This window comes from Notolabrus celidotus, chromosome 2, assembly GCF_009762535.1.
Source record: "Notolabrus celidotus isolate fNotCel1 chromosome 2, fNotCel1.pri, whole genome shotgun sequence".
Taxonomy (NCBI): domain Eukaryota; kingdom Metazoa; phylum Chordata; class Actinopteri; order Labriformes; family Labridae; genus Notolabrus; species Notolabrus celidotus.
Window position 1 is genome coordinate 31813349 of NC_048273.1, and position 19743 is coordinate 31833091.

General features: G+C 40.8%; 1 protein-coding gene across 1 annotated transcript in view; it reads left to right on the forward strand.

Annotated features, from left to right (window-relative positions):
* The window catches only part of mcf2l2 (MCF.2 cell line derived transforming sequence-like 2), a 120640-nt gene that overhangs the window by 79113 nt on the left and 21784 nt on the right, over positions 1-19743 (forward strand). The window contains exons 26-28 of the mRNA XM_034706807.1: positions 8910-8946; positions 9125-9222; positions 17766-17861. Of these exons, the coding sequence (XP_034562698.1) occupies positions 8910-8946; positions 9125-9222; positions 17766-17861 (231 nt within the window). The remainder of the gene's footprint in view (positions 1-8909; positions 8947-9124; positions 9223-17765; positions 17862-19743) is intronic.

Here is a 19743-nt window from a genome sequence, read left to right on the forward strand (position 1 = left end):
CGGAGCAGGTTAGGAGTTCAGCATCAGTAACCATGGTGATCTACCCTGGTAAGGAGTGAACCACCTTCGTAGTACTGAAAATCCAGAGTTAACCCTGAAGTTACCTTGATAACCGCAAATCCAGCTTTGTAGTATACTCCTCTGATCTTCTCAGGCAGATCAAAGCTCTTGAGTTTTCATTTTGGCATTTGGAGTGCACAGTAGATGCCTGCCTGAGGATCTCAATGTACAGTATTAAAATAAACTCTTAACTAGTGTCGGAAGATTTCAAGGTCAACCCACTGAAATAAGATCCCCGTAGTCCTGAAATAACATACAATACACAAAAATTGCATTGTTTTCCAGAGTATGAAAAGGAGAAATGTTAGCACAAAAGTATTGAAAAAGATGAAATAGATTAGATGAAAAATGAAAGAAATCATGATTAAGACTACCTTAAACCATCACCCTAGTTATTTAAATGCATATATCTCAAAAACGACATATCCCGAGTTCCGGGCTTCCAGTTAAACTCTGTAAGCTGCATTACACAGCCTCGATGACATCAAGGACTTTAGGCTCAAGGAAACTGTTATAGACACTTTTCCTTTACATTGAACATTTAAAAGGCTCAATGAAAACATAAGTTGAGCCGCCTTTCAACTTGAAGCCTCAGTGAGAGAAAATTATATTCAACAAAAACACACGTGCACGTGTTTTCCTAAAAACATGCAGCATGGCACACCTTCCATGTGTCCCACCTGTGTCAGCTGGCTCCTATCCCCTCTCTCTCCCTGTGTGTCTCTACCTCCCTCGGCCCTCTCTCCACCAGCAGCAGTTGTCCACAGTTCCACTCTGTGGTCCTGACAGACAGGAAAACCACCGCCTGTGAGACGCACACTCTACCCGTCTGACAACCCGTCCTAAGTGTAAAGGAATGTGTGTGTGTGTGTGTGTGTGTGTGTGTGTGTGTGTGTGTGTGTGTGTGTGTGTGTGTGTGTGTGTGTGTGTGTGTGTGTGTGCGTGTGCGTGTGCGTGTGTGTGTGTGTGTGTGTGTGTGTGTGTGTGTGTGTATGTGAGCAGACTGACTAATAACACAGCAGCCCTGTCATGAGGCCTGGAGAGCAGAGGCTGTAGTAAGCCCTGATGATCCATTGCAGCAAGTGCGTGTGTGTGTGTGTTTGCGTGTGTGTGTGTGATTTACACCTCTGACTCTGTGTGAGGAGCGTGGAGGAAAGACAGAGGGAGAAAGAATGAAATTGGTCGGGGAAAAGGAGAAGGGGGAGATTGAACATGATGGGGAGAGCACAGGAGTGGGTGGTGGAATGATGGGTAGAGAGAGACAAAGAGACAGACAGAGAGAGATTCTCAGGGCAGAGGGGGAGGCAGGGAGGCAGCACGGAGGAGAGAAGAGAAGGGAGACCGAAGGGATGAACATGAAAGGAGGGAGGGGTGGCCTGAGGAGAAAAGGGTGGAGAAATAGAGGATGAAGAGGTACTGCAGTCATTTCAGCATTGTGTCGGGGGGAGAGAGACAGTATGTGTTGAGAAAGAGAGAAGAAAAAAGAAATTGATCAAAGTGAAAAACTGATTATTATTTAAGTTGCAAATTCAACCAGAAAGCCCTCATTTTCAGGACTTGACCTGGACTCATGAACTCATAACTCCGACTTAGACTTGGACTCTTCCACTGACTACATTTGGACACATACGCTGAAGAGAGACACTCAGACCTTCGTAGAGACAGTTTTATTGTTTTTTGTAGTTTTGAAATATTAGTCGCTACTTTATTGAGTTTTAAGCAGTGCTGGCACGTGGGATCACCTGCATGCTAGTTCACGTGCAGTGTTCAGTAACAATTGCTGCCTAGATGCCTGAAGAGGTGCAATGACTCGTGTTTTGCTTTCAAGCATTTTAAAGAATATGCAGACAAGAGTACTGCAACATATACGAGATATAAAGTAGTACCATCAAGAGAAGACTGGAACAACTCAATATATCTCCAGGTCGACCCTGCAAAGTATGAGATGCTGTTAGCCTAATTGAACTGTTATGGTTAGCTGGCTGATAGTGGAAGTTTGAAGTTTTTCTGTTATTATTGTGTCATGCATATAATCATATGCCCAGCCTGCATGGGCTTACAGGACACCATGAATTCATGCACTCCAGAGTCAGAGCACACAGCAAGTCTATTTAGTGTAAAGACACAGAGGAAGACAATTTAAACAGAACTAAATGAAGATTAAAATGCAAACTACTTAAAGAGCCTATCTTCTCTTCTAGGCATTTGAAACAGAATGAGCAGTATTAAACACGTCAAATTAAACAACCATTCTAGTTTTTCTCATCTGTCAACCACAATATTTCAGGCTTTTCCGAGCAATTTCATGAAAGAATAACTCTCTGAGGTCATCATAGTTTGTACAGTACAAAAGAAAATAGTAGTTATAGTACTTAGCAACTAAAGTGACCACATGATCCAAGATGTTGGTTGAAATTCTGATCCACAGTAGGTGGATTGCAGGCAGGGCATAACATTAACTTTTATCTCATCTGCCATTGGCTGGTGACCTCCAGAAATTTACCCGCCAAAAATATTTTTCACCGGACAATAATTACCACATATTTTTATTATGAAAATCCAATTGAAGCATCACTTAAAGAATACAGTTAGGCTGCAGCTCATGGTGTGGTTTGTCGGGTCATAAGTAAGCCAGGACCGAGGTTGGCCAGCCTCCATCTAGCTGTATATTCCTCTACTCACGTCTCCTGCCTCTTTGTTTATCCTTTTTGTTTGTGGTTCACGCCGGAAATGTGTCGCCACATGTTCCTGGAAACGCTCTTCCCGCTGTGCATCTTCAAGCAAAGGGAATGAATAGAACTCTAGTAGCTGACGTCACGTCGTTCCTGACGTACCAAATCACAACACAAGTACAGCGAGCCGTGAGGGTCAAAATAATCTGACAGTCGGCAGAAATGGGCAAAAGTATAAAAATAAAGCCTAACATGCAAAACAAAAATTTCCATCGGCTGCTGGCGGGTGTGTGTTTTTGTTTTACATGCCAAACAAATTTTTAACCCCTTATTGGCGCTTGGCGGGTGTTAATTTTACACCCTGGTTGCTGGTATATGGAGTTTATTGGGCACATGAAGTGATCCCATTGCAGCAGAACTGATGAGTGTGTCCCTCCATTACTTGAGGTGCAGAGTGCATTTATGCACAACACACAATGCTAGAATATCACTAATGTATTAAACCGCCAGACACGCTGACAGGATTTGTCCAAATTTTAGGTTGGTAAATGAAATGTGTCTCCTACACATCCTAAAGGTGCCACACAGTCAATCCAGGTTAGTACTCTCAGCAGTTTATAGAGGTCCTTCTTGGAATAAATGAGGACTCGACTTAGACTTGAACACTGGTGATTTAAAACTCAACTCAGACTCTTGGTTTGGTGACTCGACTACAACACTGAGTGCATCCCTTACCTTATAACTAAGATGGACTTGGATGGATGCTGCCTGAACTTTGGAACCAGGCCTCTTTTTTGGGTGTTGGAATATATTTTACAGATATCAAAGTTTTCCCAACTTTTTCAGAACAAAGGGGAAAAAACAGAGAGAGACATTTAAGTAGAAAGAGAGAGGGAGAAATAGAAAGTGCAGACATGGATGGTATTGACAACTGCCTAGTGTCAAATCACTGCTACATCTCTGAACCTTGTCCTTCTGAAATAATACTTTTGCTTCGGAACAGTTCACAGTAATTGAGAAACTATGTTACAAACGGGCCTTGAGCACCCCTTTTCATACAATTTCAATCATTTAATTTTATACACGACGTGACAAATTTGTGCCCTAACTAAAACTCACTATTTGACAAGATTTTATTACAGCCTTTCAAATGTTGGAAATGTCAAATTCTCAATGATCTACAAACTGAATGCTTTCCTCAACCATGGCAAACTGTTGGTTAAGGCCAGTAGTATTAAATCAAAATTCTGACTGCACTTATAACTGTATAATAGAGATGGAAATGATTCCACTGAGTCAGGATCCCTCTCGCACTTTGTACTCACAGCTACAGAATGTCTGCTTTGCTCTATTCAGAGAACTGGAGGCTGTATCCAGAGTCATCACATTGCTTGAGCTGGAACACTTGATAGAATATTCATATTTTAAAACCTTCTCATGAACCTCATGCACCTTTTCTTGCATAACAATAAGACAATTAGACAGCAATTGAAAGTACAAGCAGTAATTGGACGATATTGATCTTCTGAGGAAGACATTTTCAGAGCTGAATTAGAAAAACAACAGCAACAAAGGTGAAGGGAAGATTAATGTCAACAGCATTGTTATATTAATTTGCATCTTATAGTCAGAAGAGAGTTAGGAGGTCAAATGTATATCTTCACAGCCTTCTATAGAAGAACAAGAGAGTTGTGTCAGACTCATCTTTGTGCTGCTCTCTGCTTTCAGAGTTTTCTTATAATAACATTCACATTAATGAAATTCAATATTTCCTCAGATTAACAATTAAGAAACAGAACAACAAAGACAATTCTCTTCTAGCCACTTAAGGCTTCTTTTTTAAAACTTTCATGTTGCAAAGTTTTATTGAAAAATTCCCAGTTGTTAAACATTTTCTTTAAATGAAAGCAAGTGACAATAATAGAATATAATAGCCTTATGTTATGTTAATTCACCATGAAAAGAGCACTTTGCAGCATATGGCAAGTAACAGTGGCAAACCCAAACTTTCTTAAGGCTGATTTATACTTCTGCGTTGAATCAACGGCGTACCCTACGCCGGGGTCCACGTAGCTCCTGTACCTACGCCGAGGCCTACGCACGTAGCTGACGTGCACCTCCTCCAAAATGTAATTCCCCGTAGAGCCGACGCGGACCGCAAGCTCTGTGATTGGTCCGCTCGGGGGCTTTGTCTTTCCCGCATTTACAACACTTCCGGGATCCCGGACATTGGCCGCACATCGGCCATGTATTTCATCTCCTCCTCTCTATTCTTCATGTAATCATGTCTGTATGATAAACAGCAACATGTATCAGCTGTAGATTAACATAACATGCTCTGAAACTCTGTGGAAAGTAAACAGAGATCGTAGCGGGACCGGAAGCAGGCAGCCGGCTATCAGAGAGTCGCACTGCCCTCAGGCGTTTCGGCGGAGAATTGCTGCGCGACACAGACACACCGACGCACAAGTATGTGGGGCTCATGTCCGCGTCAGCCCCTGCTGCGTAGGGGAGACGCAGAAGTATAAATCAGCCTTTAGGCAGAAACCAAACTCATGTTAGACAGACATTTGTCTCGACCGTGTTGGGGTTGGAAAGAGGGATAGGGGGAGGTGCAGAAACATCAAGACAGGGTAAGATTGCGTCTTATGTCATCTTAATCCACCTTGAGCAGAGCACTTTGCATTTAGCAAGTCACAGTGGCAAGGACAAACTTCCATTGACAAGCAGAAACCTCAAGTAGAACCAGACTCATGTTAGAGAGCCATGTGCCTTGACCATGTTGGGGTTTGAAAAAGGGATAGAGGGAGGTGCAGAAACATCAAGACAGGGTAAGATTGCATCTTATGTCATCTTAATCCACCTTGAGCAGAGCACTTTGCATTTAGCAAGTTACAGCGGCAAGGACAAACTTCCTTTGACAGACAGAATCCTTGAGCAGAACCAGACTCATGTTAGACACACATCTGCCTCAACCATGTTGGGGTTGGAAAGAGGGATAGAGGGAGATGCAGAAAGAAAGAGATCGACAGAGACAAGTATCAAAAACAATAAAAACTGTACATTCAGACTCACGAATATGATATGGATAATGCTGGGCAAAGTGGGTTTACTCTTTGCTGGAACTTCTAATAAATGCTAATTGGCCAATCTTAATGCTTAAGGCAGTTTAAGTCAACATGTCTCGTATAAGCATTAGTTTTCTTGGCTGTTAAAGCACAAAAATGTCCTGGCAAATAAACTAGTTATTTAATTAATCTTTATTTAAATGTTATTTTTAGTCTGTGTTCCCTACTTTGTTGTTGCTGTGGCCTGGTAAAGGATGAAGTGCTCTGTATAAGATAAGGGTAACATATAAGATCATAAGGCACCAGTATGTGTAGACAGTAAGAGTGTGAGAAGAGTAAAAAAAAACCTTAAGAAAAAGTTCTGTTCATGTGAATCCACTAGAAGAATTGCACACATATTTCATATACACATTAACAAGCTGACGCAGTGCCAGCCAGGATTCACTCAGCTAAAAAATATGGCCTTTGTTTGATGCCAGTTTGTGTCTGTAACTACACACAGTGTTACTCATCATCTCCACTCCTCGCTGCTGCTCCCTGCTTAAACTTCTCCTCTCAGACTGTTGTTGGCTACACACCTCAATGTGAAGAGCCTGTATGAATAAAACATCACTGGATCCATGATGAAAAAATATATCCCTTTTGCTGAGTACAATATTCGGAGCATGTGGAATGGCTTCTTGCTGAGTCGGCATTCCTGCGACAGGTTCATTGGTTGCTGGGAACAGGAGGTGACAAGCCAGATCATTCACAGAGCTTGGTATTTCACTTATGTGAGCAATGCGTCTGGCCAAGGCTGCGCCTCGCTGTCTGCAGTCATTTTACTAGAGTCCTCCTTCAGATTTCTTGTCACACAGCACAATCCTGTCTCTGATCTGTTAACGTTGCATTTAGGGGTTGATATCCAAAGCTGAATTCACAGTAATTTGAGTGTTGTGATGTTTCTTGCTGGCTTTACGCCACCTGAGGGTGACTTCTACCAGGTCAACAGAAGCAGCTTACAGAGTTGATGCAGCATTTAAAAAAGATTTGAGGCCAGGAAGTTACTTAACAAGCTTTTTGGAATAAGAGAAGCCATCCTTTGATGCTGTTCTGGAGTTCACAGACTTCAAACACATAAAGCAGTAACCTTTCATTTAACTGAATCACTTTGAAGTGGGGCTATGAACAGCAGACTTTTACAGGTAATTGATGTCTTTTGTCATTTTCAGAGGCAGCATTAACATTTAAAGACATAAAGTCAAACACTGCTGTGCAACCTATCTGCTGCTCCTGCTGTGATTTACGTTGTTGCTTTGGCAACATTCTTAATAAACCAATTCATGCAAACATTGACATATCACCGGCAGTTAGACTAAACTACGCTCATTTTCATCCTCTAATTTTTAACCAGGAAAAAGGGAGTGATGCCTGCGAGCTAGTTCAGGCAGGCTGATTTCACACTGATGTGTCACTCTCTCAATTAGCTGAGTAATTCATCTTCTCAGTTTGATGGTCTTTTTTAATGTTTTTTGAGGCATTTTTACATTTAATGGATAGGAAATTTGGAGAGAGACAAGAGGGGGGGAGTGCTCTCTCTCTCTTATTCGCCTCTATCCTTCCTTCCAACCCCAACTTGGTCAAGGCATGAGTCTGGTTCTGCTCAAGGTTTCTGCCTGTTAAAAGGAAGTTTTTCCTTGCCACTGTAACTAGCTAAGTACTGCGAGGTGAAATGCTCATGGTGAACTAAGATGAGATAAGATCAAGTCCTGTCAGTACGAGGGGACTGGATCATATCTTGTCTCGATATTGGGTCTTTGTTGATAATTTAACATAGAGTACAGTCTAGACCTGCTCTGTCTGTAAGAGCGTCTTGAGATAACGTTTGTTGTGAGGCACACTCTTAAGCCGGGTTTATACTTCTGCGTCAAATTGACAGCGTAGCTTACACCCATAGGTCTGCGTAGCCCAGGTACCTACGCAGAGGCCTACAAGTAGCTGACGCCCACCCCCTCCAAAATGTAACTACGCATTGAATCGACACAGACAGCAAGCCCTGTGGTTGGGCCGGCATTGTATTTCCTGCATTTACAGCACTTCCAGAATCGGGCAAATCTGCCGTGTATTTCATCTCCTTCTATCTATTGTTCCCTGTCATCATTGCTGTATGATAAACAGCGCAGTATCAGCTCTAAATGAGCATAATACATTAGGGTCAATGCAGAACTATAAACCAGCCTTTAGACCGCCAGGCCAAAAGCACCCCAGTTTGATGGTCTTTTTAAGCTGCAAGATTTCTGATATCTGAACTGCGCCAGTGCTGCGCTCAAACTTTCAATCTCACCACCTTCCCAGCATCATCCTGTAGGCTCTGTTTATAAAGATATTATCTCGTCACTTCTCAATTCTGCATGTAGAGTTAATCTACGAGGAATGAGGAGGTGCAGTGTCTGAACACCAATCACAAATGTCCTGATGCTGCATTAAACTTTTACACTGAATTCAGATGAGTTATCTGACTGGACCGAACTAAGCATGAACCCCTGAAGAAAACACAACCGATACAGATACTGACAATAAAAACAAAGCTTCTCTCTCTTTCAGTAAAACAAATGTGGCTTCAGAAACTAAAAGTTTTGTAATAGTGTTGAAGGAAATAGCTTTAAGACCCAGACACCAGCTCCTGTTGGGTCTAATTCAAACAGGAGACATTACACACCTCAAGGCCCTCATGTAGCACTAAAGACACGTCGCAGGACAAATTGAGTGCCCTTGAGCAAGGTACTAAAGAGTTCTACAAAATGACAGCGGCTGCAGAAGGTAACAGGAGACATATCAAAATAGTTAGGGATGAAGCAGTGTGTCCTCAGTAGAAAAACAACAGTGTTTTAGCCTGCAGTGTTTCTCAGTGTCCAATTAAACACGTTGGACACCAGAGGCCACCCTTCACGTCTAATCTCTTTGTCAGTTCTTTCAGCCTGAGTGTTCTCTGACCCGGACCTTTAACAAGTAGTTTAGCTGCTTAAACTTCTAAGGGCCTGAATCATTAAGGCAAAGGATCAGAGGATGCCTTTGTAGATCATTTCACTCACAGGAACTTAGTAAAATGTGATGTCTCTTGTGTTCACAGAAGCCAGCCAGATCAACATCTACGGTGGCCCCATGAGGTAAGACACCAATTTCATCTAACACAATGCAAAGAGACATAATGGATCTCATTGACCCTGCTCTTTGATGTCAAAATAACATATCACCATATCATAAAGATAGTGGGAAAGGGAAGTTTCAGGCACAGCAAATATTTCACTGGCTAACGTGGGACTTATCTTTTCTGTGCTCCAATAGGAACGTGCGTAAGATGACACTTAGACAGTCCGATTCATCGAGCCCCGAGTCTGGATTCAGGAGGTCAAACCCCAGCCCTAATATGAGGCAGAAGAGAGGTAAGAGGTCATTTGTTTCCTCTGAAGTCTTCTCCTCCGAAACCAGCATTTTTGATCACCCCTCCTATAGTAAACGTGAACCTTTTGGGGGTTAGCAGAAGACAGGACAGACAAACTCAAAATCACATATACACACACAAACTTGTCCAAGCCTGGATGCTGTACCTCTGCACAAACACACCCACCCACACAATCTCAAATCCACTTATCAACCCTAGCACACACAGCCAGGTCAACAGCATGCAGAGAGGCAGGACAGCCTCTCCACACACACACACACACACACACACACACACACACACACACACACACACACACACACACACACACACACACACACACACACACACACACACACACACACACACACACACACACACACACACACAAATGCACACACACACTCTGTTGTCAGCTACAGTTGGGGATAGGATAACAGTTACGATTTCACGCTTGCGAGAAAGCCCTCAGTGTTATTTTCCAGTGAGTGAAAATATCAACAGTCTATCAGTGACGGTTGTGTTGACCAGAGCTGTATCCATGTGTGCATGCATGTGTGTGTCTGTGAGTGGGCATGGCAGTGTGGGCGTAGCGCGTCCAATTTTAAGTCATGGCAACAAGAGGTATACTCTAAAACTCATTTCCAGGGAACCACCTTGTCTCTGAACTTTGCTTTTATCTCCCTTTCCTTTTTCATTTCCTGCCTACATTCCTTTCTCTCTATCTCTATCCCTCTGTACTACTTCACCCCTTTTTTTCTCTTTCCAGGCGTCTTCCAGTAAATCAATAAACAGAGAAAATACCCACACTTTAGCAAAGCAAAAATCCAGTTTTTGCCTGGCTGTGAAGTATGTTGTCACAAAGAATTGAAATGCTTACCCTTTATTGAAAATGGACATTCGCTGTTTGAGCGTGCATCGCTACAACTTCAATATTAGTTTGGAACCAGCTGTCCTTTCATTTGTGTGTTCACCTAATGTGTTCATACCCTTCGGACTAACTTTAGGAACACTATCATAACAGCTCATCTGTTCAGTTGTGATTTCAGTTTCTCAGCGAGTTTGCTACACGAGCTTCAGGAAGAAAATGTGTGTCATCTTTATCGATTTCACACACACAAAACCCTCAATTCCTAAAGTGTAATCAGAAAGTTTCCACAGTGCAACAGACTGCATGTGGCTAATGCTCTGCTATAAGCTCAGCTGTGATTGTATGCCTTCACTAGATAGCAAAAGTTAATCTTAAATCTGTTGCACACCTGCTTGAACAGAGTTTAAAACTCATGGTGTCCAGTTTTAAGGCAGCTCTCTAAAACACAAGTTATTTCAGCGTTCATAATTTTATGAAGGCAATGCTAGTACAAGTGTTCCACTCATTTGTTAATGTGTGATTAAATTTGAAAGGTGGCTCGTCTGCTCGGTGTATTATAGCTGTATTATACAAGATATCTCTACTGCAACTTTAATGTAAGCAGATGTGTTTTGGGAGTTTTTATAAGGAGACATTATCATAATCATTTATAGGTTAAAGATCTTTATTTTTATGAAGTATCACAAACAATAAACCACATTTTTTTGTACCGCCCTAGTGGTATTCCTTGAAGCACATTTGGCAGAATTAAAGGTCCAGTTAGACAAACAGCCTTATTTAAAACCTTTGAAGTTCTGAGGACTACACAGCCAGTTCAACTTACCTTGGGTATCCTTAAGTTGTCTGGCTGCACTCAACCTAATGAATAAGATGGTGCTAAATGGTCACACAAAGCTGATAATCAACTTGAGTGGCCATGTTCCCATTCAAGATTCAAAAGTCTAACATAAGCAGATCATCACGTTTTATAAACTCAGAGCACATGGTGGTATAAGAAAGTTAAAGATTGATATCAGCACAGCAGAAGATAGCACATGCTGGAAGAACATGTGGCAGAAAGAACAAATACAGACTGAGTGAATATACAAATTGAGTCTTGTATTATCAATTTCCTATCATTGGCACCCTGTTGATCTGACTTCTATAACTCCTTGTTATTTCCTTTCATGAATTTGTTGTTTGGCTTTATTCATGTGGCGTGTATAACATTATCACAGCTGCAGACCAAACAGTGCCACACAGAGCAATATGGTCTGTATGAAAATGTATATGAAAACAAAGGTGAAGACAGTAAGAACCCTTGATTTGAATGGTCAATAATTCATGTGTACAACATGCACAAAGCCCTCTGTTGTAGGGTGATATCAGCAAAACATAATACTTATCCTTTATGAATATATTTAATATGAAAATGTAAAAGTATCTTCTTGGTCTTTCTTCCTCCTCCTGTCTCCCTCAATCAGCTCACAGAGCTTCGCCATCAAGAGAAGTGATTGATCACTTGGGTTAGTGTTTATAAGCGCTATAACTACCTTGTCAGAACTGAAATCCAGAGTGTACCCTGAAGTTACCTTGATAACCAGAGATACTGCTTCGTAGTGACAGCAGATCTAGTTTCTTTCAGATGAACATCTACATTCGGACCTGTAGTTTTATAGTCTTTTAATTGGGCTTCCATTAGCCTTTCCACCTCTTCTACAAGTTTAAGTGATTTAATGTAAACTTACTGTCTGGCTTAGAATATATTAAGAAATTACAACAGTTTGAGATATTCTGTAAGACTGACCAATCACAAGTATATCTATACATTTAAAGGCACTGTAGGGAGATTTTAACTGATATCAGTGTATCTTAAAGTGATGCTGCTTCAAGCTCTACATAGCAAAATGACATCATCAGTGACAAGATTAATTATTTCTTAAATGGAATTATAATGGCTGCATTTGGGTAAGATTTGTTTTTCAGGTCAATACAGTCTGAGTTGATATTCTGCATTTAAATTTTTTATTTTTTGAGGTAAACTTCTATTTAAAGCTCCTGTGAGGACTTTTTAGCTGGTTATGAAACTGATACTCTAAAATTGATACTCTTGCCTCTTTTTGAGCTAAAAAAGCAAACAAAACGATCAACGTTAAGATTGATTATGTCTTATAATTGTTTTTTAATGTCTGAAACCGCCACCACCTGGTAGGTGTCAGACAACGTGATCAACAGGACAAATAGAGGTAACACATTTTTTTGACAAAGATTCTCGATAAGACGAAACATTTGACAGTTGCAACACAGCAGGGGAGATTTATTTGTTGGAATACACAACACAACATAAGAAGTGCTGTTCTGTCCACAGGGGGGCGCCAAAATCAACTCAAAGCAAAAGTTACTCACAGGAGCTTTAAGTACTGTTTTAGTCATGGCTGATAGTGGAGCAGGATTAGAAAAAACATCTTCTCTGCTCTTTGAGGACAAAATAGATAAACTTGGCGCACGTTTATGTTTTTGGAACTTTAATTGGAATATTGGGAGCACACGTTATGACACCAGGGCAGTGAGGATTAACGTTAAACTGGTTTGCCTGTTCATCTTTTGTGAGCTAACTAACATTAAAAAAAATTGAGTTTACAACGTTTTTTATAGTTACGTCATTGTTACATACAGCCAATAATCTAAAGTAGCTACAAATGTACATTACCTCATCACTCTTCATCCTGAAATAGGTTGAAAAGCCAGATCTTTACAACAGTGGGGGATGGTGCTTATGGGAAATGCAGTCTTCTTCCTTGAAAAGCACTACAGATTTCGTCCAGAAAGGTCGCCAGAATCAACATCATTAAGCCTCCTCACAGTGCCTTTAGATAGTCTTTAGAAGTCCTGAAGAAGCTATTTTTTGTTAAGCATTTATTTCAACAGTCTAAAAGAAACTAAGCTACTGTAAAAACATCTATAGATTCTAAGCATCTCTACCTTTTTCATGTACTTTTTCCCACACTCCATGCCCGCTCTCACTCACAATTGGCTCTACACGCGCACACACACACACACAGACCAATTCCCACTGCCAGAACAAAGGTAAAGGTTAGAGATGGTTGACAGCAGCTGTTGTTCTTGGTCTCACCCCTCTAATGGGTGTCTGGCCACTATTATAAAACCAACTGTCCAAACCCAGACCTGCTTCTCACATCCACTCACACGTTCTTTTCTCTTTCTCTCTTTCCCCTCTATCTCTTCTTCTGTGTCTCTGTTGGTCTCAGTCCTCCTTACTTACTGCTGCTTTTATTTTTCCCTCTCCTCACTTTTTCCCCGTGTTCTTGAACATTCTCTCTCCTCCTCGCTTCTTTGTTTTTCTTATCAGACGATCTCCTCTCCTTTTGCTCGCTCCCTTCTGCCTCCTCACTCTTCTCCCTCCATCTTATCGCTCTTCTCACACTGTTTGCTTCTCTGCATGATGTGTTGCTGGTTAAAAATTATAGCGCCGTCTGAGTTTAGCTTGATGCTGTGAATTTTCTCACCCCCAACACACACACACACACACACACACACACACACACACACACACACACACACACACACACACACACACACACACACACACACACACACACAATGAGCAGACAGAAACACTTGTGACTGAGATCTCAGCGCTGATCAGCTGCTCCCCACTGTTGATTAACACACGCGTGCATCCCTGATGTGTGGGTTTTTCTCACATTATTCAGGGGTGTTTGGTTGTCAGTTTGTTCCAGGCATGTGACCCAGTGTGTTTATGAAGTGAGTGGTGTTACAGTAATTTATCAGACTGGAGAAAGAGAAGGATTTTAGTTCATCAGTCATTTACACATGAGGTTAAACTGCAATCTGCGCCTGGGTATATTATAACAATCAGCATTTACATCATGTATCGAGTGCCTAAGGTTATTTAGTACCTTATTTGCCCTCGTGAACTGTGTGTCACAGCCATTTAAGCTGCAGCTGTCAAATCACCCAACCTCTCTCTTGTCCTCTATTTTTCATTACATCAGACCTTGCATGTACAGTCTTAGAATGTCTACTGCACTAAAAACCTTCAAATTTTTACAAGTAGGCAAAATCTAGACTTGCTATTTCTCCTGCTGCAGTGGTAGTATTTGTATGCAGCAGATGTTGCCCCATGTCAGACTTACTGGACCTGACATTGAAGAACTTAAAGTGTCAAGTTATTCCAGAAAAGGTCCAAATGGAGTATTGAGTTACCGAGACTGTCTGGAGTGCAAGTCTAAAGTAATTTCACAAACCTCCAAGTCATGTCTCAAGCTCTTAAAGCAAGGCTGAAGTCAGTTAAAGACAAGTTCAAGTTAAGTACTGTGTCTGCCAGAGCAAGTCTCAAATCAAAGTATATCGAGATAAGTTCAAGGCCAAGTTGAGCCAATTATGTCCCTGTGTTCTCAAAGGATTCTGCCAGTATGTCGTTCAAGTACTGAGCTGTATATGGCTTGTGTTTAATTAGCCTTCTCTTTGATGGGTCACAAAATGCACCTGTGTTGGTCCCTGCTGATGGAAAAGTGATAAAGGCATGGATAACTCTGGTAAAAAAAAAGAGCTGAGGATAACATTTTTGAAATCATTTTTCTCTCTTTTTTTTAAGTTATAATTTTGGGGCTTTTTTCCCCCATATTTATGGAGGAGAGGACAGTGGATAGGTCAGGAAACCAGAGGAGAGTGGGGGAATGACATGAGATTTTTTTCTGAATGTAAAGTGCATAACAAATACAACTTTTTATTATTATTATGCAGGAGGGGGGATGCAATCTGGAATTGAACCCGGGCCATCCACTATATTGGTGCGCAACTTAACCATCAGGCTAAATTTGTTCCCTGAAGCCAAGCATCTTGTTGTTTCAACTTTTTCCCCCATTTTGGATTATGGTGATCTCTGCTCAATGTCTTCATATGATTGATACAGTTCACTGTGCGTCCTTGAGGTTCATTACCAGTTGTAAATTGTGAGTTCTACTCCTGGGCTGGATTTCCGGCTCTAGCTAATACATTCATTTATAGGCAATTGTTGGACTGCTCCCACCCTATCTTTGTGTTTTTATCACACAGAAAAGTGCTGGACAGTATTTATTGCACTTCCAGGACTTATTTATGCTCTCTGTCCCAAAAACTGAACAGAGATTTTGTGGGGGAAAGGGCTTTTGGGTACTCTGCACCCTCAACCTGGATATTTTTTTTCAGAATGGCTTGAAACTCAAGAAGCTGGTGTCATTCCATTTTTCTGAAACTAAAATGAAAGAGTTGAATACTTCAATGAAGCACACTTTTTGGGATGTTGTTTTTTGCTTACCTTGTTGCACAACTGACTCCTAGACAGTTTCTCTTTTATTGCTGACTGTTTTATTTCTGAAGGTCTCCCTTGGAAAAGATATGTGTCATCTCAATGGGACCAACCTAGTTACATTAATTAATTAATACAAAAATAATAATAATTTAAAACTCTGGACCCACTCCTATGAAAAATGTGGTGTATAAAATATACTCTTAACCAACTTTTTAGATGACAAAAATATTATTGTGCTTTTTACAGTAATGCAACCTACAGACCAGTATAAAATGCAGGGATGTTTCATAATGTGTTTTATTATTATATACCCAGGAGATGGCACTCAAAGAAGCAAGTGGTTGAAGTTGGCAAGTGGTTGAAGTCGAGGCAGTTTGAAGCTTGGTATACCCCCTCACATCCAGCTTAAACACATCGCAGTTTATGTTTCCCTCATCTTATTGACCATAGGGGGGCTAAGAATGAGACCTTTTAAACAGAGAGCTGGACCAGTACCTCCCGAAAAGGGGTAACTTGGGTTCTAACAGCCTATTAGTGTTCAAAACATGCTGTAGCAAGGTAGACCAGTCTAGCAGTGCCATTTTTTAAACACCTTATCGCCCCCAGTAGATTATAGTTGCACATTATAATCAGAATCAGAATCAGAAATACTTTATTTATCCTGGGGAGGGAAATTCGGTCATTACAGAACTCTTAAAAAACAGTATGTAATAAAGTCAAAATATGAATTGAAGAAGGAATAAAATAAGGTATAAATATGAAAAAAGTAAAATAAATAAAGATAAAATAAAATAATAATAATTAAGTATATACAGAAGCGCATAATAGTTAGAATGACTTATGTACAAAAGAGCTGGGAATGAAGGAGATATTTATACAAGGATGTTAATGTGGTAAGGATATTGCACAGAAGAATAGAGTGGTGTATCATTAAGTAAATAAACCTTGTGGAGCGATGGTTTAATTGGAAAGATTCCTCAGTTTAAGACAAGGGATCTGTGGAGGGGGATAGCGCAAGCTTCAATAAATTTGTCGCAGCAGTGGGTCCATATGAAACTCACAACTATCAACACTATTGTGGCTGAGCTCCACTACCACAGCTAGCAGGATGATGAAAACAGCATTTATTAGAAAGAGCTACACATCTGCACAGAATCTGCACATTGCTAAACGCAGGAAAACAATCCAAACTCTTCTCCATCTGTGAGACTGCATCTTATGTATTGTTGTAGCATACATTCTGGATTTTATGGTATTTGTTGATGTAATGTAATGAAGACAGAGAGTTGGCACATTTGGCTGAAGATGAGACAAACTCATCTGATAAAACATAATACTGCAAACCTGCAGAAGCAGTTAACTGGGCCGACTGCTCTCCCACTGCGATGTCACTTACAGCCCAGACACACAGGCAAATAGATGGGTCACTCAGGGGGTATAATAATGAAAGGCCAGGAGAGTACATTACTCTCACTTCATCTGTTCACATCACTTCTTTAAAGAGCAGAAGGTTTAAAATGTATGATTGATTTGAGTATCTTTTTTTTCATGCTGCTAAGTTTTTCTTCTAACAGGCTGCTGCTTCCTCTTCTCTTCATGAATATTCTTATGTGTTTATCAAGTTTTTCTTTGAACTGCTGTGTCTCCTGAAGTTCTCAATCTCTTGGCTCATTACTGGGCCTTATTGGGCAGCCCCACTAGAGACTATGAGTTTACTTTCTTAGAATAAAATTATACTTTTTGAAAACAAAATTAAAAGCAAACACGTCTCAGGAGTTATTTACCGATCAAACATGTGATCATGGGTCAGCTCAGTGGCTAAAATAACCTTAAATGTTAAACAAAGTCACAAACTGTGGTTGTAATACAGTTAATGAGACTCAGGACACTCAGTCTTTACACAGATTACAACTATGCACATAAAAATATATGAGATACAACAAACTAACCTCACAACATCACCAGATATAGCCCATAACTGAATGCAAGTACACCCATTTATTGTGTGCTGTTACTCATCTGAAATGATGTACTATGTGCATCCCTTGTAACATCGTGTTTAGAACTACCAATGGGAAGTTTAAGCTTGAGTTCATTAATAAGGTCTACAGAGAGAAACACTATAATCTGATATAACTGATCAGCCAATTGCCTGGCACCATTTTTACTAACGCCACAAATTTATATGTGTTTATTTAGCTGAGTACATTTATAAAACATTACAAGGCTACTGAATAAAATAAAGGGATTTTTTTAACACCTTCAGTCTTCTTCCTTTTCTTCCTCTTCTTCTTTGTTTAGCGTATTCTCCTTCCCCTCTGCTTCAATAACCCCTGCTTCCCTCTCTCTTCCCACTTAGCTGATACTTCAGCCAGCCAATCAGGCCACTCGGCTGCTAACGCTAGGAAACGCTTCACCTTGCAGGGACTTTCCAACAGGAGGTCTCTTCCAGCAGGTAACTGCACCGTGCGAAAGACTGAGTGCTCCTTTGATGCTGCTTTCATCACAATCCTCCCGATCATCATCACTGGTGTCTTTGTCGACACCTCATTGCCTGTTCTTTGTGCTCTTCATCTGTTCCTGCCATCATCATCATCATAATCATCATTATAATCATAATCACCATCATCCTGAGCAGCGTCTTGTCTTGCACTTGTTCAATCTTCCATCCTTCAGTCACCCGGCTGTTGTCCACTCTTTATTCTGTCTTGTTACATAAACTTCTGTCTGTGTGTATCGCGTTGTTGCCAGGCGGATCTCTGTGTCAGTGATGTCTCAGCATGATAAAGTCCACATCTTTCTCCACCTTTCTTTCTCCTGCCATGTGTTCATGTCAGCAATATCTGCATGTTCTCTCACTTCAATAAGGGCATCGTGACTTTGGATGAAACAGACAGAGCTCTGTTAGATGGGATTTGAAGAGGAGAAGCTGAGAGGCAGACAGAAAGCCTGAGAATCAACCCGAGTCCCAACAATGGTGACAACACGGAGAGGCAAAATTCAGTCTCGCAGCACTCTAAATGTCACCTTCTAATATTTTGGCCCTCTTGACATTTGGAAGACTATTAACATATTTTGGAGGAGGACAGGCCTTGATTTCAGGTGCTGCTTTCCATGTTGTAGCATTTCAGCCAGATTTCAGGCTGCGCATACTCCTAATGAGACATATAAGTGAGGGTGGATGCGTGGGTGGAGGATGGGATGGAATGTAATGGAGTCAGCTATCCATTCAAGTAAAGATCCTCAGAACCCCCACAGTAATCCAAATACAAAAGAAGCATGCTTATTTTTTAACTCTGTCTTGTATTGTTATTAGTAAATTACATTTGATTATACTTTGGATTGCAACCATTGCTTTATAACAGAACCATACCATTATAACTGATGCGGTTTCTCTATGAATACAGAGGAAGAAAAGACACATGATACTCATGTAGTGATTTTATTTTTACCCTCACTATCAGAGAAAAGGCACAGGAGGCAAAAGTGTATGGTCTACAGTGTGTGGACATTCTTGCTTTTTTCGAGTTTTGTGGAAGAAACCTGACTCGCCTTCTTAAAACCCTGACCTTTTCCCAATCTACACCTTTTGGAGCACCAACTGTGAGCCCAGCCTTATCACTCAAAATAAGTGTTGAACCTCACTAATGCTCTTGAGACTGAATGGGAGTAAATCCCTGCAGCTAGGTTCCAAAATGTGGGGGGAAGTCAGCACCAGAGAGAGCAGAGGCTGCTCGAGCTGCAGATTGATGTCCATGGAACTGGAGTGATAGTCCACAATATCTGCATCCTCTGTGGTTTTTCCACAGGCTTTACTCAACTCTAAGAACTTCAGCTAAAACATTCTGTTAGGTATTAAAATACCTATCTGTGAATGTTTTTCAAGTAGTTCACATTTTTTTGCCACTATAGGAAGCTCAGCCACACCACTGAGGGGTTGATTAATGGCCAACAATGGTTGGAGTCCAAAATATAATGCAGTGTAACAAAACCAAGCGGCAACCTCTTGTCTGAAAATATGAAACCAATGTGGAGGTGTTAAGAACTGCTGTTCATCAAACGTCCACTTGAGGCTGGCTGCAGTAGCATCAGAAACCACATACACACCTATTCAAAAAAGTAGATATTTACAGCAATTAGAAACATGTTTACAACCTGGTTCAAAAAACGGTTTTGGTCTTAATAACTCAATTCTGTATTGGCATACAATGAACAGGGGAAGATATTTTAAAAACTTAAAAAAATATATGTATATATATTAAACTTACAAGTATTTCGGGCAACATGTAGCTGTTAACATAGAGGCAAAAGGCCCTCCTTAACTCCAAGTCTTTGCG